This window comes from Macrobrachium nipponense, chromosome 5 (assembly GCF_015104395.2).
Source record: "Macrobrachium nipponense isolate FS-2020 chromosome 5, ASM1510439v2, whole genome shotgun sequence".
Taxonomy (NCBI): Eukaryota; Metazoa; Arthropoda; class Malacostraca; order Decapoda; family Palaemonidae; genus Macrobrachium; species Macrobrachium nipponense.
The window spans coordinates 72,015,438-72,039,676 of NC_061107.1; the positions used below are offsets into that span (position 1 = coordinate 72,015,438).

General features: G+C 41.4%; 2 protein-coding genes across 4 annotated transcripts in view; both read left to right on the plus strand.

The window, feature by feature from the left end:
• Positions 1 to 21,779, plus strand: part of LOC135215398 (uncharacterized) — a 34,161-nt gene extending 12,382 nt beyond the window's left edge. The window contains exons 2-4 of the mRNA XM_064249993.1: positions 17,269 to 17,563; positions 20,480 to 20,615; positions 20,958 to 21,779. Of these exons, the coding sequence (XP_064106063.1) occupies positions 17,269 to 17,563; positions 20,480 to 20,615; positions 20,958 to 21,764 (1,238 nt within the window). The 3' untranslated portion in view covers positions 21,765 to 21,779. The remainder of the gene's footprint in view (positions 1 to 17,268; positions 17,564 to 20,479; positions 20,616 to 20,957) is intronic.
• The window catches only part of LOC135215399 (tetraspanin-5-like), a 154,206-nt gene that overhangs the window by 13,207 nt on the left and 116,760 nt on the right, over positions 1 to 24,239 (plus strand). The gene's annotated exons all lie outside the window — the stretch shown is intronic.

Genomic DNA, 24,239 nt, shown 5'->3' on the forward strand with positions numbered 1-24,239 from the left:
GGGATTGGAAGTCAACAATCTGGGAGAAGACTTTTCCAATCTCGAAACGGATCAAGGAGAATATCCGTTGGTGGTTAGATCCACAGAAACTAAGCAAAGGAATCTCCCTTCGCTTACAGAACCCGCGCCTAGCGTTGTTTGCAGACGCCTCAGATTCAGGGTGGGGGGAGCGACCCTAGGTTCGCAAGAAGTGTCAGGCATTTGGGAAGGAGAACAAGTGTCCTGGCACATCAACAAGAAAGAGCTAACAGCCATTCATCTAGCTTTGGTTCATTTCGAGGAACAGGTCTCAGGTCTGGGGATTCAGATTCACTCGGACACACACAGCCCTCGCTTATATAAAAGAAGCAAGGGGGGACGCATTCCTTTTCCCTGTACGAATCAGCAAAGGATCTGCCTGATTTGGGACAGGAAAGGAAGATCTCTCTCCTCACAAGGTTTGTACAGGGAGAGAAAAATGTTCCCGGGCAGATCTGTTAAGCAGAAAAGATCAAGTCCTACCCACGGAATGGACTCTCAATCCTCAGATTTGCCAACAACTGTGGCATCTGTGGGGAAGGCCCAATATAGACCTGTTCGCGACCAACAAGAACCACAGATTGGAAACCTATTGCTCCCCGATCTCGGATCCTCAAGCAGTAGCAGTAGACAGCTTTCTGCTAGATTGGACGGGCTTGGACGCGTACGCCTTCCCTCCTTTCAAGATAGTAGGAGAAGTGTTGAGGAAGTTCGCTTTGCTCGGAAGGAACAAGAATGACCCTCATCGCTCCCTTTTGGCCGGCTCTCGATTGGTTCACAGAGGTGCTGGAGTGGTTAGTGGATTTTCCAAGATCGCTTCCACTAAGGAACGATCTCTCAAACAACCCCACTTCGACAGGTTTCACAAAAACCTCCTCCCCGCTCTAAGTCTGACCGCCTTCAGACTGTCGAAGGATTGTCAGAGCAAGGGGCTTTTCACGAGAAGTGGGCGAAGGCTATTGCAAGAGCCAGAAGAGTCTCCACTTCTAAAGATATCAGTCGAAGTGGGAGTTGTTTAGAAGATGGTGTAGGGAAAAGAAAATATCCTCCTCCAGTACCTCGTAACTGAAATCGCAGATTTTCTCCTATATTTGAGAAAAGACTGTAACCTGGCAGTTTCAACAGTGAAGGGTTACAGAAGTATGCTGGCCTCAGTTTTTCGACATAGAGGAATAGATCTGACAAACAATAAGATCTTCATGACTTATAATGGTCTTTTGAGACCACGAAAGAACATGTAATCAAGAAGCCTAGCTGGAACTTGGATGTGGTCCTCAAAGTTCCTAATGTCGGAAAAATTCGTACCGTCTCACGCAGCTTCGTTTAGGGACTTAACAAGAAGTCTTTATTCCTTTTTGCGTTAGCAACAGCCAAGAGAGTGAGCGAGTTTGCAAGCTTTGGAAGGTAAAGTGGGGTTTAAGAAAGATTCAGCGGTTTGCTCCTTTCAACCATTTTTTCTAGCGAAAAATGAAAATCCCTCAAGCCTTGGCCAAGAAGTTTTGAGATAAAAGGAATATCTTCATTAACAGGGAGAGAAACTAGAAAGGACTTTGTGTCCAGTCAGGGCACTAAAGTTCTACCTGGAGAAGAAGAAGTTGCTGAAAGGTACAGAAGAAAGTCTTTGGTGCTCTGTAAGAGATCCGAAAAGAGCGATTTCTAAGAACGCCCTTACATTCTTCATAAAAGATGTTATAAGGGAAGCTCACCTTAAATGCGAAGAAGAGCATTTCAAGGTTCTCAGAGTGAGAGCTCATGAAGTGAGAGCCATAGCTACGTCGATGGCTTTTCACAAAACATGGTCGCTTCAGGCTCTTATTGAGTCGACATTTTGGAGATGTAATTCGGGTGTTCGCCTCGAATTACCTAAGAGAGTAAAAATTTTGTACGAAAAGTGCTTTGCTCTGGGAGCGTATGTTTCGGCGAATTCAGTGCTGGGAGAAGGGGCTGAGGCTAATCCTTCCTATTTAGTTTAAGGCTAAATTACTGTTTATTGGTGGTTGTTTTTATTGGTTAATTGTCAGAGGGAATAGGGACCCTCTTACAATTCATAGATTGTAACAAGACTAACATGGTTCAGGTGATCGGGATTGGCTTCAGTGCTCTTTGTGATTTGTTTAATAACCTTAACTCTGTCATGTAAGAGGGCGAGTCTCCATTGATATGACAAAAGGTCAAGGCTCTACCATGTAAGTGGGTCAGCCCCCATTGGTACGATCCAGTATAGGCTCTGTCGCGTAAGGGCGCTAGCCCCCATTGACACGATCCAAAGAGTTATTCAACCATAGGTTCATTCCTCGTTGAAACTCTTGAGGCAAGCAGACTCATCGACAGTAGTCATGAAGTCTTCAGCCCATAAGGTAGGAACTATGGATTATGTTATCCAAGAACATAGGTTGTTTTTTCCCTGTTTTTTAATGTATTTAGTTTAAGTATTATTTGTTTTTAGCTGTCTCTTGCCCGCCACCAAGGGTGCCAATCAGCTAAGTATATATCTGCTGGGTAAGTTACTTGTACAAAAATGATATTGTTAAGATACAATAAAGTTTTGTACATACTACCTGGCAGATATATACGATTAATGGCCCACCCAGCCTCCCCTCAGGAGACAGGTGTAAGAGAAATTATGGCTTAGAAAACGGGAATAGTTCCAGACCCCGCCACCCAGCGGCGGGGGGGGAATGGTGGATCACCTGACCTACCTGTCGCGTGTGCCGACGAGTTTTGAAATTCTGTCGGGACGACCGTCTCTAGCTAAGTATATATCTGCCAGGTAAGTATGTACAAAACTTTATTGTATCTTAACAATATCATTTTCATCTACAGAAGAAGAGATGGTTAAACTTTGCCTACAGAGTCTTCGGGCGGGGTGCGATGAGGGCTCAAAATGCTTCCCAGAAGGTATTCAGAAGGATACAATAAGAGCTAGAAATCAGGGTTCCGCCCAATTTCAGCTCAGAGTCTCCTTCGACTTCCAGAACTCCTCCCTTCCTTCGGGCAAGGATAGGGAAGATTCTGCAACGAGGAACCTCATCAACATGTAAGAAGAGATCTCGTTAGCAAAAGAAGTGTTCATGAAGGATCCTCCTCGGAGGAAGACTCTTCTCTCTCGTGTTGTTAGATATCCTGTCGTCTACTGGGTGTAGCTGACTAAAATCACCTCCCCTTGCCAGGGGCCAAAAGCTCAAAGGGGAAGAATTTCTCTTCCACCCTTCTCCAGTCTCCTGATAAACTATGTGGTTGTTCAGGACTCTCGGACAATGTAGCGCCAGCCAAGCGCCAAATGCCAATACAGGCGAAAAACGCCAGAGGCGGACAGTTCCAAGGAACTCTGTCATGGTCGGATACTGAGAAGGAGCGGGCCTCCAACCTGGCGCAAATGCGCCAGAGGCGAACAAATCGGACAGATATAAGAGTGTCCGATGTGGACATCGTCAGACAGCCTAGAGACTCTTCCAAGCTCGAAGCTCCAGCAAGTGTGGAGGAGCCAAGCCAGGCGCGAGGCGCCAGCCAGGCTCTAGGAGCCAGCCAGGCTCTAGGAGCCAACCAGGCTCTAGGAGCCAGCCAGGCTCTAGGAGCCAGCCAGGCTCTAGGAGCCAGCCAGGCTCTAGGAGCCAGCCAGGCTCTAGGAGCCAGCCAGGCTCTGGGAGCCAGCCAGGCTCTAGGAGCCAGCCAGGCTCTAGGAGCCAGCCAGGCTCTAGGAGCCAGCCAGGCTCTAGGAGCCAGCCAGGCTCTAGGAGCCAGCCAGGCTCTAGAAGCCAGCCAGGCGCCATCCAGGTGCCAGGCTCCTTCAAGGCTAGGCTCCAGTCAGGATTGAGGATCCATCCAGACGCAAGGCTCCTTCCAGTAAAGAGAAACCTAAAGCTCTGTCATGTAAGAGGGCTAGTCCCCATTGATATGATACAGGTAAGGCTCTGCCATGTAAGTGGGTCAGCCCCCATTGGCACGATCCGAGAAGGCTCTGTCATGTAAGCGGGCTAGCCCCCATTGACATGATCCAGAAGGGTTTGTCAGTCATAGGTCCCTACCTCGCTGAAACTCTTGAGGCATGCAGACTCATAGACAGTAATCATGAAAGTCTTCTGCCAGGCTCAGGTGCCTTCCAGGCGCAAGGCACCAGCCAGACGCAAGGCTCCAGCCAGGCGCGAGGCGCTAGCCTGGAAGGAGGAGCCAATCAGGCACCAGCCAGGCGCGAGGCGCCAGCCAGGCGCGAGGCGCCAGCCAGGCGCAAGGCGCCATCTAGGCGCGAGGCTCCAGCCAGGCTCTAGGCGCCATCTAGGCGCGAGGCTCCAGCCAGGCGCGAGGCGCTAGACAGGCGCTAGGCGCCTGCCAAGCGCTAGCCAGGCTCCAGGCTTCACCCAGAAGAGATCTATATCAAGGAACGCCCTGGCCTTCTTTGAGACATTGTGATCTCCTAAGCACTTGATAAGTGCATTGATGATTCCTTCAAACAGCTGAGAATTAAAAGCGCATGAAGTGCGAGCTTTTCCGAAATTCTTGTTCTTTCCCTAACAATATGTCATAAGGACATATTAGCTGTCACATACGGGAGATGCAACTCTGTGTTGACTTCCCATTATCCGAAGGATGTCAAGATAAACCTTCGAGGGATCCTTATCTCTTGGTTGATACGTGTCTGCGGATACGTTGCTGGGATAGGGAGCAGATACTGATCCTTAACTAGTGAGTTAAATTTTATTTAACGTCGTGTTTTTTCTTTGGGTTGTTTGAAGGAGTTTGTAGATAACTCTTTTCAACTTAAGCACTAACCCTCGTGTTTAGGATCAGGTGATCGGGATCGGTGTTGTGCTCCTTAATTATGCCACTAGGCATAGGCATATTGTCATGTAAGAGGCTCTGTCGATAAATGGATAAGACCCCATCGACAGACCCACAAGAACTCTTAGCCATAGGTCACATCCTCGCTGAGGCTCTTGAGGCGAAGCAGATTCCTAGGCATTAGCCATGGAGGCTTCCGCCTGATCAAGTAGGAAACAAGGTTTTATTTATTTATTACCTACAACGTATGTTGTTTACCTGTCTATTCAATAAATAGTTGTCTCTTTCCCACCACCAAGGGTGTCAATCAGCTAAGTATATATCTGCTGGGTAAGTTCCATGTACAAAAATGATATTGTTAAGATACAATAAAGTTTTGTACATACTTACCTGGCAGATATATACGATTGATGGCCCACCCAACCTCCCCTCAGGAGACAGGTGGAAGAGAAAATCTGGTTCTAGAACGGTAATCGTTCCTATTCCTGCCACCCAGCGGCAGGGGCGGTAGATCACCTGACCTACCTGCAGCGTGTGCCGCGAAATTCGAATTTCTGTCGGGGACGACGGAGTCTATAGCTAAGTATATATCTGCCAGGTAAGTATGTACAAAACTTTATTGTATCTTAACAATATCATTTTTCTTTGAAGGTTGAAGCTTTAGGCTGCATTTAAGCTGCCTATATTTGCAAAATGATTTATAGGCCTAAAAGAATAATCTAAGCCTTATGAGATATAATGTTACTAATGTTTATTTGTGGAGATTACCTGTTCTCTGAGGAATAAAAGATGATGATTTTGATGTATGTGGAAAAGATGACTAGTAACCAAAATATCATAAGTATTAATATCAAGGCGCGTATGAAACACTTGTTTTTCAAACTGGTTTAAATATTATTTTCTTAAAAAGTCCTCCTCGCTTTTTGGTGTATAATTTATTCTTTCATAAGGTAACTTGAAGAACAAGAATGTGTAGATAACCTCATTTGCTTTCTGGCCAGAAATTGTTAATACGTAGAGAGATGTGATTGTTAATTGTAAAGTAAGAAATCTAACACCTAGGCCTAGGAACAATATCTTCTCTTTGGCAAAAAGAATAATTGCAATAGACGAATATTTGATAGTATGCCATGGTTTTTTTTTTAATATTTAAGAATTATAACAATTGATTATGCATGAAAATGCAAATATTCCTCTAACACACAAAGGAAGTGTTTTCAAGATAATTTCATTGTCGCTACTCAGTGTAGACCTACTCATGTTACACCGGGTGGTGGTTGTTACACGACACTAATGATACGTCACACATGTTCCCCTCACACGTTGATATCGTTGGGTGCATTCTACTTTTGTATGTACATATTTACATTTTTTTCAGCATTGAGGTGTAAAAGCAATCAAATAGGACTATTTCAAATGTTTTATGTTGGCTTTGGAAGCATTATTTTTGTACAAGTAACTTACCCAGCAGATATATACTTAGCTATAGACTCGGTCGTCCCGACAGAATTTCAAAACTCGCGGCACACGCGACAGGTAGGTCAGGTGATCCACCATTCCCGCCGCTGGGTGGCGGGGTCTGGAACATATTCCCGTTTTCTAAGCCATAATTTCTCTGTCGGTTGAACGGACAACACCTATTGTTCGTTCCTCCATCTTGGATTTCAACTCGTTTGCCGAGAATTTGGATTGGTTTTTTGGTGACGTATTCTGTTTTTTTTCTCTGGCTTGGCATACGCTTAGGAATCAGGACGCTATGAGCCAGGACGCCATGAGTCAGGGCGCCAGGAGTCAGGGCGCCAGGAGTCAGGGCGCCACGAGTCAGGGCGTCAGGAGTCAGGGCGCCAGGAGTTAGGGCGCCAGAAAAACAGGACGCCAGGATTACGTTAGGCGTCAAGCGTTAGGGCGCCAAGAGCCTGTTAAGCGTCAGGAATCAGGACGCGGGATCTTTTCAAGCGCCCTGAATCAGGACGCCAGGAGCCTAGCAAGCGCCACGAACCCGACGAAACCTAGACAACAAGAGTCTAGTAGGCACAAGAGTGTGGCCGACAGACAGGAGCCTCACTCTTTCGTATAGGAGTGCTAATGTCCGCACTCCCCTTTCTCGGGAAAGGAGTTCTTCTCCCGGGAAGAGCCAGATCACTCCAAAACGATCTTCCTTCTGTAGATCAGTTGGACCAGGTATCGGAAGACGAAGAGCCTGTAGATGTAGCAGTTTCGGACTACAAGAGACTTTCTCTTTTGCTGCTAAAGGAGTTCGGAGACTCCCTTCATCCTGCGGACCCTCCTTCACCAGGATCGTTGATGTCCAGCACTAAAGCTCAAATCGTCTCCTTCGTTAAGATGCGCCCCGCTCTTTGTATGCAGGCATTGAAAACTTTTTCAGAGTGGTTGACTTCCAGAAGGGAAGCGGGCAAGACAGTTTTTTTTCCTGCCCTCCTTCCAAGTTAACAGGCAAACCAGGGAGGTGGTACGAGACCAAAGAGCCGATGGGGTTAGGCCTGCCTTCTTCCGCGGATGCGGATTTTTGCTTCCTTAGTGGACTCTGCTAGGAGGAAGTCATTGCTGTCTGCTAAGGCGACTTGGGGGGCATGTGAGCTGGACCACCTTCTAAGGTCCTCTTTAAAAACCCTTGAAGTCTTCAACTTTATGGACTGGGCGTTAGGAGCATTAGCGAAGAGAGCTCAGGACACGGACTTTGTTTCCATGGAGGAATTTCTTTCAAGCGTCCTGGCTTGCCTGGACAGAGCGGTCATGGACGGTTCTGTGGAAGTTGCCTCTCTTTTTGACGGAGCTTTTGAAGAAGAGATCTGTATTTAGCTCTTTCTTAGCAAGAGCAGTATCACCCTTGCAAAGGACATCTCTTCTTTTTGCTCCTTTATCCCCGCACCTTTTTCCACAAGAGAACGGTTAGAGAGGTTTCGAAATCTCTACGGAGAAGGCAACTCAAGATCTACTCACGCACTCAGCCAAGAAGTTTAGGCCGGCAGTGCCGATAGAGAAGAAAGAGAGACCCTCTTTTGTTCAGCCCTTTCGAGGGGCTCCTCTTCTAGAGCCCCTCTTAGAGGTCGAAGACCAGAGAGAAAGAGTAGACCATCTAGAAGGTCCTTCGGGAAGTCTAGATGAACAGCAAGTCCTCCAGACGAAAGTAGGCGCCAGGCTACTCCACTTTGCCAAAGTCTGGGCGCAGAATGGGAGCGGGACTCCTGGTCCCTCTCTATCCTGAAAAAAGGATACTTGATCCCCTTCAGGGAAAATCCTCCCTTGACGACAACTCCAAGGGAGTTAACCGCCAGATACTCGGATCCGGTCCGAAAGCTTGCTATGTTGCAAGCAGTGGAACAGATGATGTCCAAGGAAGCGGTAGAACTGGTTCAAGATCTCCAGTCCCCAGGATTCTACAATCGGCTATTCCTGGTACCGAAAGCATCGGGGGGATGGAGACCAGTTCTAGACGTCAGTGCCCTGAATTTCTTTGTCTTGAAGAAGAAATTTTCAATGGAGACGTCTTCCTCTGTTCTATCTGCTCTTCGTCCAGGGACTGGATGGTGTCCCTGGACCTTCAGGATGCCGTATTTCCATGTGCCAATTCATCCCGGCAGCAAGGAAATATCTGAGGTTCATGTTCCAAGGGAAAGTGTTCCAGTTCCGAGCGATGTGCTTCGGACTTTCGACTGCCCCTCAAGTCTTTACGGACATCATGAAGAATGTAGCTTATTGGCTACATCTGGAAGGGATCAGGATCGTCGTTATATCTGGACGATTGGCTAATAAGAGCCCAATCGGAGAAAAAAATGTCTGGAGGACCTTTTAGTGACTCTAAAGTTGACAAAGTCCTTAGGAACTTTTAGTAAATCACGAGAAATCCATGCTGACTCCCCAGCAAAGTATTGTCTATCTGGGGATTCAGATGGATTCTCGGGATTTTCTAGCGTATCCTTCGCAGGAAAGGAGGAGAACGCTGCCTAGAAAAGGTGTCAGTCTTCTTAAGGAAAGAACATTGTTCCGCGAGGGAATGGATGAGCTTGCTGGGGACCCTCTCCTCTATGGAACAGTTCGTTTCCTTAGGAAGACTTCACCTACGACCCCTTCAATTTTATCTGAAGGAGAAGTGGGATTGGAAGTCACAATCTGGGAGAGACTTTTTCCAATCTCGAAACGGATCAAGGAGAATACCGTTGGTGGTTAGATCCACAGAAAACTAAGCAAAGGAATCTCCCTTCGCTTACAGAACCCGCGCCTAGCGTTGTTTGCAGACGCCTCAGATCAGGGTGGGGAGCGACCCTAGGTTCGCAAGAAGTGTCAGGCATTTGGGAAGGAGAACAAGTGTCCTGGCACATCAACAAGAAAGAGCTAACAGCCATTCATCTAGCTTTGGTTCATTTCGAGGAACAGGTCTCAGGTCTGGGGATTCAGATTCACTCGGACAACACAACAGCCCTCGCTTATAAAGAAGCAAGGGGGGACGCATTCCTTTTCCCGTACGAATCAGCAAAGGATCTGCTGATTGGGCACAGGAAAGGAAGATCTCTCTCCTCACAAGGTTTGTACAGGGAGAGAAAAATGTCCGGGCAGATCTGTTAAGCAGAAAAGATCAAGTCCTACCCACGGAATGGACTCTCAATCCTCAGATTTGCCAACAACTGTGGCATCTGTGGGGAAGGCCCAATATAGACCTGTTCGCGACCAACAAGAACCACAGATTAGAAACCTATGCTCCCCGATCTCGGATCCTCAAGCAGTAGCAGTAGACAGCTTTCTGCTAGATTGGACGGGCTTGGACGCGTACGCCTTCCCTCCTTTCAAGATAGTAGGAGAAGTGTTGAGGAAGTTCGCTTGCTCGGAGGGAACAAGAATGACCCTCATCGCTCCCTTTTGGCCGGCTCTCGATTGGTTCACAGAGGTTCTGGAGTGGTTAGTGGATTTTCCAAGATCGCTTCCACTAAGGAACGATCTTCTCAAACAACCCCACTTCGACAGGTTTTTCACAAAAAACCTCCCCGCTCTAAGTCTGACCGCCTTCAGACTGTCGAAGGACTTGTCAGAGCAAGGGGCTTTTCACGAGAAGTGGCGAAGGCTATTGCAAGAGCCAGAAGAGTCTCCACTTCTAAAGTATATCAGTCGAAGGGGCGGGGAGGTTTGTTTAGAAGATGGTGTAGGGAAAGAAAATATCCTCCTCCAGTACCTCTGTAACTGAAATCGCAGATTTTCTCCTATATTTGAGAAAAAGACTGTAACCTGGTCAGTTTCAACAGTGAAGGGTTACAGAAGTATGCTGGCCTCAGTTTTCGACATAGAGGAATAGATCTGACAAACAATAAAGATCTTCATGACCTTATAAGGTCTTTTGAGACCACGAAAGAACATGTAATCAAGAAGCCTAGCTGGAACTTGGATGTGGTCCTCAAGTTCCTAATGTCGGAAAATTCGTACCGTCTCACGCAGCTTCGTTTAGGGACTTAACAAGAAAGTCCTTTATTCCTTTTTGCGTTAGCAAACAGCCAAGAGAGTGAGCGAGTTGCAAGCTTTGGAAGGTAAAGTGGGGGGGTTTAAGAAAGATTCAGCGATTTGCTCCTTTCAACCATTTTTTCTAGCGAAAAATGAAAATCCCTCAAAGCCTTGGCCAAGAAGTTTTGAGATAAAAGGAATATCTTCATTAACAGGGAGAGAACTAGAAAGGACTTTGTGTCCAGTCAGGGCACTCAAGTTCTACCTGGAGAAGAAGAAGTTGCTGAAAGGTACAGAAGAAAGTCTTGGTGCTCTGTAAGAGATCCGAAAAGAGCGATTTCTAAGAACGCCCTTACATTCTTATAAAAGATGTAATAAGGGAAGCTCACCTTAAATGCGAAGAAGAGCATTTCAAGGTTCTCAGAGTGAGAGCTCATGAAGTGAGAGCCTAGCTACGTCGATGGCTTTTCACAAAACATGGTCGCTTCAGGCTCTTATAGAGTCGACATTTTGGAGATGTAATTCGGTGTTCGCCTCGAATTACCTAAGAGATGTAAAAATTTCGTACGAAAAGTGCTTTGCTCTGGGAGCGTATGTTTCGGCGAATTCAGTGCTGGGAGAAGGGGCTGAGGCTAATCCTTCCTATTTAGTTTAAGGCTTAAATTACTGTTTATTGGTGGTTTGTTTTTATTGGTTAATTGTCAGAGGGAATAGGGACCCTCTTACAATTCATAGATTGTAACAAGACTAACATGGTCAGGTGATCGGGATTGGCTTCAGTGCTCTTTGTGATTTGTTTAATAACCTTAAACTCTGTCATGTAAGAGGGCGAGTCTCCCATTGATATGACAAAAGGTCAAGGCTCTACCATGTAAGTGGGTCAGCCCCCATTGGTACGATCCAGTATAGGCTCTGTCGCGTAAGCGGGCTAGCCCCCATTGACACGATCCAAAGAGTTATTCAACCATAGGTTCATTCCTCGTTGAAACTCTTGAGGCAAGCAGACTCATCGACAGTAGTCATGAAGTCTTCAGCCCAATAAGGTAGGAACTATGGATTATGTTATCCAAGAACATAGGTTGTTTTTTCCCTGTTTTTTTAATGTATTTAGTTAAGTATTATTTTGTTTTTAGCTGTCTCTTGCCCGCCACCAAGGGTGCCCAATCAGCTAAGTATATATCTGCTGGGTAAGTTACTTGTACAAAAATGATATTGTTAAGATACAATAAAGTTTGTACATACTTACCTGGCAGATATATACGATTAATGCCCACCCAGCCTCCCTCAGGAGACAGGTGTAAGAGAAATTATGGCTTAGAAAACGGGAATAGTTCCAGACCCCGCCACCCAGCGGCGGGAATGGTGGATCACCTGACCTACCTGTCGCGTGTGCCGCGAGTTTTGAAATTCTGTCGGGACGACCGAGTCTATAGCTAAGTATATATCTGCCAGGTAAGTATGTACAAAACTTTATTGTATCTTAACAATATCATTGTTATGTAAATTTTTTATTTTTTATTTTTTTTTTTTATTTTACATTTGAACTGATGCTTGATGACGGCTTCATTTTGGTCAAATGCTTCAACAATGTGTAACGAGTTTTGAAAATGTTTCGAACGAGTTTTTTTCTGAAATTTGTTACACGTGACATTTTCTTACAGTTTTGACATATATGACAGATTTCACTCTTATGAAACATACTATGTCCGTATTGTATGCAATAATCGCATTTCCGCATCGAAATAATAGATAAATATGGAGCATGCTAGGTAGCCAGTTAGTGAATTTTGAACGAAATCCTATGGAGTCATGTCACGTGAGATTTGAGCATCACTGTACATTCCTTAACCTGACCTAGCGTTCCATTAATTATGAAATTGATTATAGATACTTGTATTCAACTTGACCTCGCATGCCAGGTCTTAACTGGCTTGGAGGTTACCACCAGTTTCCTTCATACTATTGAACACAACATATTCCTTTTCTTAAGGGTAGGAGGTACACAGCTTGAAGGTAAGCATTTATTCCTTATATTCATTCCTGGTAATTCAAATTAGGTACAAGAGGCATTTATCGGCTTCTAGAAAGAATTATTGCATTAAGAGAGGTTATATATGTATATAAGTACACACACACACATGGGAGTTAAAAAACGCCTGTATAGCATCAGTCAGCCAGGATGGACTGATATGCAACGAAGCCAGTTTTTCTGAAAGTTAAAACCCTCTCATGCAGTCTTGTTTGTCTGTTAACTGCAACGATCAGATTCAATGAAGATTTGACCAGGACAGCATACCATTAATTTCTAAAAGATCTTGCAATGTGAATCATCTGCCAGACTGTCTTAATAATGCTATGCTTACCCACACCAGATTCTCATTAATAGTGCTCTGCATGCATATAAAATTGAAGGTTGTAAGCAATTGTCTTACTAGTAGTAATTCCTTAAAATGCAGAAATGACCAAAGTTCATCTGACTTGAATGTTGATCCATTATCTGGTATGCCAAATTTAGAGAATAAGTGACAAAAATGGTTGATAACTGGGGAGGTTAATCATTAAACATGGAAATGCAAATGAATATTTGGACTATTCAGCAGTTTAAATATGTATAGATACTGTTGGCATGCAAGCATAGTTGGATGGCAAACCACAGCAGCTTGCAAGATGAGTGATTTTGAGGTGGTCTTAGGCAAATACCTTCTGGATGTTGTTGTTTTACTTACAAATAGTCCCAGACCATGGGATTGTGGTCTACGATTGCATGGTTATAAAGCCCTACAGGAAAAAGTGTTTTTTTCAGTGATATATGTACACTAATTGTGTCTGGGGCTGTTCATGTCAAACTCAGTTATGGTCTTACATTGTGTACAGGCTGCATGTGCATAAACTGTCAGGCAATTGCCTTCTTTGGATTCACAGTTCCAGCCTGCTATATTAACTGCCCATTACCGTTCTGACTCCTGAACAGTTGCTGACTATAGTCAAATCAGTTCTCTTGTACTTTGGTTGGTTTCTGAAACAGTTTACAAATTTATTGGGATTTCTGTATTTATGGTTCCCTCCCTGGGATATGATTACGGTGTTTGGATCTAAATGAAATAATTTCCTTTACATACAAGCTTTCACATGTAGAGACACCTTCCTGATCTCTTTCTTTATTCCAGGAGAGTCATAGTGACTTCCTGAGACAAGAGACTTTAGGGTTCAAGTTGATTTTGATAAAAGTGATACAGCCTTGAAACACTTCATGGAGGTGATCATGTCAATGTCTCTTCAGCTTCCAATTGGTTTTAAATTCATCAGAGATATATTTTTGTCAAGGAACTGGTCCTCTGAGGAAACTAAGTCCTCTACCTAATCATTATTCCTACGTAGCAAGTCTCGCCTCCAAAAGTATTGGAGTTGGGTAGAAGGAATAGGATAGTAATGCTGAAAGTGGAGCAGGGTGGGGATTACCACTCCCAAGCCTACTTCTGACCAAACCAGTTCTTCCACATGTCAGGCTTTGATTCCTCCTTTTGAGAAGGAATCTAAAGCCTACAAATAATTTTAGTTTTCTTTCCTAGAATCAGCCTGGATGGGTCCTTCTAGGTGTTGTCACTTTAGAGAACTTATGGTGGGGAGTCTTCAGAGGTGACTGTTGGGGAGATTGTTTATAGGATAAATTGAGGAAGTAAATGCAAGGGCACAGTACCACCCTTACCTCTGTTACCTGTGGGAAGATAGTGCTCATTATTTCAATCATCCCATTTCACTGATATCCTCACTCCCTGCTCCTGTTTGAGGTCCTGAGGATACAGCAATTTTTGGTTCAGTGACAGGTAATCTTTGGAGGAGAAGTTTCAGCCTTCCAGTCATCTGTGAGGTAACCAAGCATGATTTCTGTAGCTTTGCATGACAATGGCTCCTCTTTGGGAGATTTGTCTTTCTAGCCAGGTATTTTGCTAGAAGTCATGCTAGTTCACATGACTGTATCAATTAGAAGTGTAATTTTTCTTACATTCACAGTCAGGAAGAGAGAGAGGCTTGTGAAATCCAAAAATTGTAGAATTTTGGAAATTTAACATGAGTTATACTTTGAGAATTACTGCTTCAGCATCGTAGTTCACTTTCTAAATTAATCCTTCCAGTAACAACTACTACCTCTCCTCCATCCCATGAAGTAGGATTCAGTTGCCTCATCTTAAGGTACTTGAACCCTTTTCTCCTTCAGGGGAAATTGGGCTTAGAATGACTGGATCTGCATGTATGGCACATTATTAGATTGCATTACTGATACCACTTCCTCTCATGTGCAGTGGCCATCTAGAATGCAAAATTGGTGTCTGCCCTTTAGCCCCTTTGTCCTTTGAACACATCTCTGTCCTTTATAACCAGGGGAGTGAGTTGTAGAGCATATCATTCATCCGTGGATAATGTTGCTGTCTACTACCTTAATGTCCTGTTCCTTTAATGGATAAGACAAAATTCCCCTCAATGTTTCTGTAGTATAGTTTGATATATCAAACCATCTGTGACACAGGTCTTACAAGCTATGTATAGAGGTCACACAAGTTAACCTTCACTTGACCAGAAATTGGATATTTACATGTTAGACATCCATGCCACCTGTGTTAAACTGTCTCTTCAGTCCTAAGTGGTAGCTCAAACTTTTCAGGATAGCATGTGTTTTCCACTAAAGGAGTAATTCTGTCCTCAGTTAATGAGACTGTGTATTCCTGCAGGAAAACACTAAATTTTCAAGTAAATAAAATTTTCAAGTATAATTTGTAGTTTACTGGAGTATACAAATTCAAGTAGTAATTCAAACTTAATATCTATCTTTTACCACCTAGTATTTGTCCTTGTTGCTGAAGAAAGTAGAATTGACAGTCAAGTAAGTCCTCACCACCCCCTACATACTACATACCATGTTACAAAGCTTCAGTGGCCAAACCATCTATTAATGAACAATACTCTCATGCAAATACGTACAGGTTTGTGTACATAGGAAAAATACAAATTATCTTGAAAATTTGACATACTATGTACTGTATTTTGCCTGTGTACAAGATGGCTCAGGAGTATGGATCAGATTCTGTCCTGGATCAACTAATTTCTTGAGACTGGTTGATCATTGGTGTAACAAGAAGATATTACTAACCACTTCAGGCCTGTTGTCGCATAAGTTTTTTTTTAATCTTTCATATATCAGCTGTATCTTCTTGATATTTTGGCACAGCATGTTTTAGACCCCTCCTGTAATTTTGGGCAAAATAATGAAGTACCAGAATTTATTGATTAAGGCAATTTATTCTTGAAATTTTTTAATTTCCTGAACGTTTGTTTGAAATTATCTGAGCCCTGTCCTTGGCTTAGTGAAAGAGTTAGGAAGGAAGCCTTGCCCACTCATCATTTTTCTCTGTGTCTTAAAGTAATGAATGGAAGAGTGCACTATGGTATTGCTTTTTGTGTTTTACATATCCAAATTAGTATATACTTTAAAGTATTCCTGTATTCAATTTTTGAGAGATTATCATAGCCTTATGGTTCATTTACAGTTTATATAGATACAAATGAGTGGACTGACAGAAAATTAGAGGGGCAGTAGTTATCTGGTTTTCAGGTATGTTTATTTTGTCTCCAATATGTGCAAACGTCTGAAGTTACCCATAGCTGCAAGTATACTACATCCATCCAGCTGTATCAGCTATGGAAAACATGTTGTGGTATTGTTATCATGGATGCTGCAATGCATTTACATTATGGCAGTCCGGTGCATATAGTAATACAGAGAAGGTAGCAAAGGGGCTAAGAATTTCTCTTAAAAAGGTAAGGGATAATCTCTTTAAGTGTTCTCTTTAACACACAAGCACTAGAACATGATTGAATGATTAGAAAATTATTTTTTTTATCAAACTGACAATTATAGCAATCCGTGGAAGGATTTGTTGAGAATTCGTTTCTTTGTTTCACCACAAAAAACACCAGTCACAACTACTATGGGGAGGTAAATGCACAATTGTTCCTCTGATGGCTGACATCACTACATTTACCATCGCTTCATGAACCATAGGTCCGGGCAATAGACACTGCACCATACCATACCATGCTGACAGAGGCTAGTCATTACCCAACATCTGCAATATTTTATAATCAAAACTGCCCCACTTCCATCACATTCTCGTGGTTTGAAAAACATACATGATATATAAAAACATACAATTGCCTGAAAGATACTGTATAGGAAATGGTTATTGTCAGTAATTCAAAACATAAAAAGCCATATCATAGTAAACTCTTCCATTCATAAGTTTGAGACAGAGTGAGAAACAAGTGGGCAGAGCTTCTTTCATAACTCTAGCAAAGTCAAGGACAGGTGTTTGAATATCTATGAGTACATCATTATACTGCCCAAAATTACCGGATGATCTGAAACTGCTGGGCCAAAATATCAGAATTACAGCTGATATGTAATAAGATATTCACGAAACTTGAGTGACAACTGGCTTGAAATGGTTAGTGGTTCTTGATCAGATAGTATAGTATCCTAAGTAAAAATTACTATTGGCTTACATGCTTGATATATATAAAATAATGAATACTTACGAAGATTAATTTACCAAACTTAAATGTACTTCCCAAATAACAAGATTAATTTACCTAAAGCTTAGATATACTTCCCAAATAGATTTATAAAGTAACAATTTTGTTTAAAAAGGTTTTGTACGTACCATATTTTCCTAAATCCAGTTTAGTATGTACATATTTTCCAAATCAGTTTTTAAGTTACTTGCAGTTTTGACATTTGCCAAGTTTACATTGTGTTACATGCAAACTCATTAATAATGAAAACATTTTATTTATAGCTGTATATCAATCAATTTAGTCAAATGTAAGCAGCAAATGTAATACAGTGGGTCAAGCGGGTTAGTATAGAGTAACGTTTTCTAAAAAATATATACGTATACAGTTGCCGTGACTGTCATATTTATAGTAGTAGTGCTATGAATCTTTTTCTCATGTTGAAAATATTCTTTCCAGATACAAAAATGCAGACCAAAAAGTCAAATGACTTTCAAGAGCTAAAGAAAACAATATGCAAGAATTATCTGAAGGATTCCTGTCCATATGGAAAAGAATGTCGATTTCGTCATCCACCCAAACAGCAAGAAAAGGGGACAGACATTTGCAAGTATTTCTTGCAAAATAAATGTAAAAGGGGATCTGAATGCCCATTCCTACACCAGAAGCCTAAAGCAGAAAAGAAGCAGCGACATGATTGGCTCACATTCTGCCTATACTTTCCTAATGGACAGTGCAAAAATAAAGAGTGCAGGTATGTTAGCTGAATTTTGAATTATATCTCAATTTGTAATTATTGTAATATTCCTTTTAATTTTAATTGTAAGTTTAGTTGTTCATTTTGGTCACTGATAACTTTCACAAAGTTTTGAATGTTACAGAATTGCTCTAATTTCACAAGATATTTAAATTTCATGCTGTATGTAAACTACTTTCATGCAGTTCTGCATATATGTAGGCTTAATCTTTAACAGTGTCCGTAAATGCTTAGGATCCTATTTTAATTGTTCTTTTAAGTGACCGTTGTTTTTAGAGTATATTAACATGAAGTTCTTAATGTTGTCTAAAGAATAACAGGATTAAGACTATTTTTAACACAAAAAATAGGTAATGAATACAGATTTGAAATTAGATAATTGATGTTTTTTGTTTGGATTACTACAGCCAACTATCAAATAAAAAGTACAATGTATTGTTGTGCTTCTTGCCAGAGTAAACAGTGCCATAGGTCATATGTAATAATTTTCTTAAAAAATGCTTTTAAGAAGAATTGACTTCATGGAAAGTTTCTGAAATTCAAATTGAAAATCAGGGTTTGGTAAGGGTGAATGATATTTGAGATAACTATAATGAACTGAGGAAAAATTTTGAATTTTCAAGAATTTTTTTTAATATATTTACATTTGGCAAGCACTTTAATTACATACAGTCAGCAGTTTTCAGTGGCCTGAGATTTCATCCTGTAATATTTATTGGATGACCTGAACTTTGACAAACACATGAACACATTTGTTTATCCTTCCTTGCATTGCAGATAGCAATAATCTATTGATGGTAGCAATAATTAAAGGGGATCTCTTGGCATACATTCTGATGGAACAAACTAAAGACCAGTGAACATGTATAGGAAGCTTTTATAGAATAGAATGCCCATGTGTAAAAACAGGAAAGCGAATACAAAAGAATACATAGTAGGTATATATGTATACTAAATTATCGTCGTCTTCATCATCATTGGTTGCATTGCCACATGGCCTAAAGGGCCTCTGCCTTTAAGGGGGCTAGTGCTGTCATTGCACCTTATGCGTAGACCGCAGGCATTACTAAAGGGTGTTTGCAGTGTCCCTGCAGCCCCTAGCTGCACCCACTCTTTAGCCTTTTACTTTATATCCATTTTCTGTTACTTTCTTCTTTCCAACCTTTAACTTTTACTTTACATATGTAGCAGATGTGGTTTATTTCATCCAAGTTTAATGCTTAGATCCTTCTCATTTATTCTTTGCATTTCTTTGCCTTGTTTATTCTTTGCATTTCTTTGCTTGTTTATTCTTTGCATTTCTTTGCCTTGCTGTCCAACCACTCCAACTCCCTCTTTTTAATGCCTTAACCCTTAATAGCCAGATAGTAATATATGAGTAACAATAACAGGTTTTGAGTGATCGCCAGATTAACTCGTGGTGAGTATCATGATTACATGCCATCAGTTTGTAGGATTCGAGCAGGAAAGAGGTTCCATTACTTCAATGACCTGTAAATTTACTAATGGCAACTTATGAGTCAGTTGTGTTTTTGAGTTGTGACCACAAGGTAAGGTTAATAGACACACTGATGGAGTGGTGGCTATGTACTTGTAGTTATCACTACAGTACTTATCACAGGACTGACTATCTTAGTTCAACCTAGTGCCTGTTATGAGCCAGCACTTTATTAATAGTAGAGGAGATAATCAGACAAGCATATCCTTCAAAAGAAGGGTATGTTGATTGCTCTCAGCTAACCCTAAAATCACTCTGATATGGATCTTTTTCCTGCTGGAATAATGTTCACTGTATTCCTAATTTATGTCCATAATGGCATCCCTTAACTGAAAATCCAGATAAACATTACAGTACTGTAGAACAAGCATAATTGATAGGGAATACCTAGACTTTGCTATTAAAATACACACACAATGTCCAAGACATTGTGTGGGTATTTTTATGAAATAAAAGAATATTTAGGGCTTTCATTTTGTTATCTTATGCAGTCTCCTGTTATTTGCTTCACTAGTCCCATAACATTCTTTTATCAGTGCTGTATGAAACACCACTTTCATATGAAAATGACCCAGTGTAAGGGATCTCAACTACTGATAAGGATTGGCTAGAGAATTGTAGTAGGCTCTGTATTTACTGATGTTGGAATTAACTGGAATTTAACCATAGGTTTTGGAGTAACTGGCAATAATAAAGTGTAGTTGCATTAAAATTTTATCAATACTACCATATATATATTGGAACTGACCATTTGTGGTTAACTCATAGATTATTGATGCCTTTCTCATAATTTTGTCCCTTTGGGTACTGCTCATACTACTACTACCTCTTAATTTAATATCCATATAATTAAAAATTCTGTAATCATTTGATCTTAAAGAGAAAGAAACAAAGATTCACGTAGAGAAAGAAAAAAAGTTGACTCATCATTGTTATTAACTTTTTTATTAGCAAGCTGAAATACGCTAATCCCCTCGGATTCGCGGACTGAACTCACCCATTCATGGATTTTTCTACTGACTTCATATACCCATTATTCAGGAAATTCACCTATTCACGGTATTTTTCACCGAGATATATACAAATTACTGTATTTTATTTTTTTGTGGCTAAATGAACTTTTTGTGTTGAAACTTAAAATACTCAAGTATAAGCAATTTTAGAGGGTTTTTTGTGTTTTTAACTATCAAAACAGACAGTTCTAAGTGTTTTTGAGTGGTTTCAAGTATTCACAGATTTTAGCTATTGGGTGGGGGTTTTGGTACCCATCTCCCACAAATAGTGGTGTGTCTACTGTATGTTATTTTTGTAAAGAATAGAAATACCCCAAACTCTAATGCTTTAGACTAACCCCATTAATCATCAGCTTAGATCTGTTCTGTAAACTCTTGTTAATAAATGGCATGTATTTACAGATTCTTACACATAACAGAGGAAGAAAAGCAAACATTTCGAACTACAGGCAGAATAGGCCCACATTTGTTAGAACAGGCAATGTGTAAGGCCCTGTTGCAAGATGTCACCTTAGATGGAGTCACACCAACTTGCAAGGTACTAGGAATTACACTAATTTTTTGTGGGGCTTAAAAGTCAAGTCCATTTGGGAAAAATCAGTACATACTACCTTTGACAGATCAAAAGGAACTAGAAGTGTTTCTTCTCAGCTCAGAAGTGAAGCTGTTAGTCATTTTTATGCTAATCACAAGTGCCTTTTTTGTATTGTCAGAATTAATGAAGAAGCTTTATTTACAAGTATCTACACTCAGCCTATATTGAATAATGGGGATGACAGCATCCTTATTTTATATTTTTTTATCTTGACGTAAAGCCTTGAGATTTTCTTGATTTTCTTGATATTTTCCTGCTGAACCTGTACTGTACATTGTTCTTCAGGAATACCTGCAAGGATGTTGTGAATGGATGTCCTGTCCACTGCTTCATGTAAGCAGACAAGAATTCTCAGAAGCCATTATTGATATTATGATGGAAAAATTTGAAGCTGTCCTTGGTTCTCCTGAACGTTACCATGGACGTCATAAAAGTGCCTATGACACATCTGCACGACACAGAGAACCTGTTGGTTATGTGTCTTCATCTTTTAGAGATACTCACAGGCAAGATAGGTATGCTCAAGATACTGATGAGGCTTATGGAATTGATTATAGTAAAAGACCTAATTGGTACAATGAACAAGCTGGTGGAACATTGGAATATGATCAACAAGGGTATATTAGCACTGAAACTAATCGCATTATAAAAGGAATATATAATTTAATGAAAGCTGATGCAGGTTTACTCAGGAACACTGATAAATATGAAGTCACAGATTTAAGGTTGAAACTGAATAGTTTAGCTGAAGAAAATGCAAGGTGCCATTATCAGTATTCAAGAATGCAGGAAGTAGATGGGTATAAACCCTTGATACCATCACCTTCAGGCACAGATAACCTCAACTACCAAGATATTGTAAGGCGACTAGAGAGAGAGAATTTGGAAATGAGAAGAGAACTGGCAATGCTACAAGGGAGGGAAGAAAATAATGCTCACGGTGGAAGATATGGTCTGCACCAGGTAAGCATATGTCAGAAATTAGAATTTTATATAAGTAATTTATCAAGTAATTACATAGCTAAGGTTGCTAACTTGTGCGGCAGCTTAAATTTAAAAATTTGCGATACCACTTGTATTGTTTTAGTGTAGATGGCAAACCCAGCCCACTTCCAGGGGAGAATTGGTACAACACAGCTGAAGTACCTAATTCGTTTCTGCCAGTTAATGATTAAACCTCAGTTTTCTTGGGCAGCTTTATTTTACATTTAGTCGCCTGATGGTTGTACTTGTCCTCCATTTGGTGAAGTTTTCATTGTTTTGGTAGCCTTCACACTATTTATGGATAGCTTAGGTTTATTCTTCACTGTGTCCGACTCAAGTGCTTCTAGTACTATTTGCTTTTGCAGCAAAGGCTGCAAAACTAGATTGATGAAAGCTTCCAGTGGCACACAATTTGTAGTAATTGTAGAGGACAATTTTTCAAATGAGTTGACTTGTGTTGAATGCAGGGACTGGGATCAGGGGAAGTGGAAGACTTTAAAAGCCTATTTAAATAAGCTTGAAATGGACAGAAAAATGAAGGCGGCTGTTAAAGCCGAAACTAGGAACTGCTAGCATAGAATGTACTCTCATAAATGAGGTTTGCCGATTTTACCTGTTTGTCATCATCTTAACTGCTTTTTCCCCATTAACCAGCCCTCTGACTATTCCACCCACTCCTTTCCCTGGCTCCCATGCTTTCGACCCTAAATGCCATTGCCAGTCTCGAAGCGCGTGTTGATAAAAAATTGGGCCTTGTAGTTAATACTATGGAGCAGTTAGGAGCATCTGTTAAGGTGGGCTTTGGACCACATGACAAGAACTGTGGCATATGCAAGTTGTTGAGCCTGTCCCTTATTTTTATATTTTTAAAGTCTTAATTTTTTATCCTATGTATGCTCAGATGGTTCAGAAATCTTTTTTCATCCATATTTCCTTTAGATTTTTTTATCTTTCTCATGGATGAGAAAGGACTCTTTCTGCTGTCACAGGCTACAGAGCAGCACTAGGTTTGGTGTTACACCTGAAAGGTGTAGACATCTTTTCATCTTGGGAGATTTCCTTGTTGTTCAGGGGTTTCGAACAAACCTGTTCTCCAAGGGAACTCAAGCCTCCTGCATGGGATGTTTCACTTGTCCTGAGAAGCCTCACTCAAGCTCCATTCGAGCCCTTGCATCATTCGTCTGACTGAGATCTGATGCTTGAGACAGTTTTCCTGTTGGCCCTGGGTTCTTCAAAGAGAGTGGGAAGCTTCCTGGCCTAAGTTATGATGTGAAACATACCAGGGGTTGGGGGTCGGTGACCTTCGAGTTTGTCCCGGAATTCGTGGCCAAGACCCAAAATCCCTCGGTACATGACGACAGGTTTGCCTCTTTTTCCATTCCATCATGGAATGACTTTGTGGACAATGACCCACAGGAGCTCTTACTTTGTCCTGTCAGAGCCCTAAGATGCTACCTTAAAAGGACTCGTCATCTAAGACTTAGATGTCGTAGACTTTTTGTCAGGGCTGGTCGTTTTAGAAAAGAGGTTTCCAAGTATACCATTTCATTCTGGATACGTGAGGCAATTAAGCAAGCTTATTCCTCGCCTGATGGTTTCTGTCGCTGAGTCTGTGTAGGCTGGAGCACATGACATCAGAGGTATAAGTTCTTCTATGGCATTTAAGAAAAATTTTGCTGTTAATAGAATTTTGAGTGTTGGTTCTTGGTTGTGCCAGTCCACGTTCACTTCCTTTTACCTGAAAGATGTTGCTCACAGATCTTTGGACATGTTTTTCTTGGGTCCTTTGGCGGCTGCCCAACAAGTTGTGTAATTCATCCATTACCCCTAATAGGGTATTTTGTATCTTACTTATGATGATTGTGTGGAAGAGAGAATGAGTGAGTTGGCTGATCTCTCTCTCTTTTTTTCCTTCTTCTTCCTACAGGCAGGTAGAGGAATAGACACGTCATATGCTGGACTGGTCTGATACAGGTGAGTAAGGTAGCCATACTGAAAGTTGATGCATTTTTGATCTTTGAAATACCAAACCCTCTATTCAGTAGCAAAATACTCCTCTCCCTACAGCAAGGGGGAGTGAGGAGTGGTATCAAACCCCGGTGAGTATGTGGTTTGTTACTTGAACAGTCAGAATTTTCTTTGGTTCCCTGGTTGCAATGAATCTGCTCATATATCATTGTACTTCAACCCAGACAGCTGAGTTGTTAGGTATCGGTTATCTATCTTTTCATGGGCATGACTACCTTCTCTAGAACCTTTATCTTCTAAGAGGGTGTCATTTTTCCATGAATTTATGGCTTCTCTATTCCTTATCTGTTAAATATCTGACAACTCTGTTATCTTTTTTGATTACCTATCCTGATTATCTTGATTCCTTGAGATATGTTTTGTAGATGTTGGACATTGATCACCCTGCAACCCCTTATTTGTAATTTGATCTTGTCATTGCACCCAAGCCATATACCTTAGTATATTCAGTAGTCGCCCTTTTAAAAATTTCCATTTTCTTTCTTAGTGTCCATGTCTCTAATGCATTGAGTACTACAAGCCTCATGTACGTGATAAATATTTTATGATTATTAT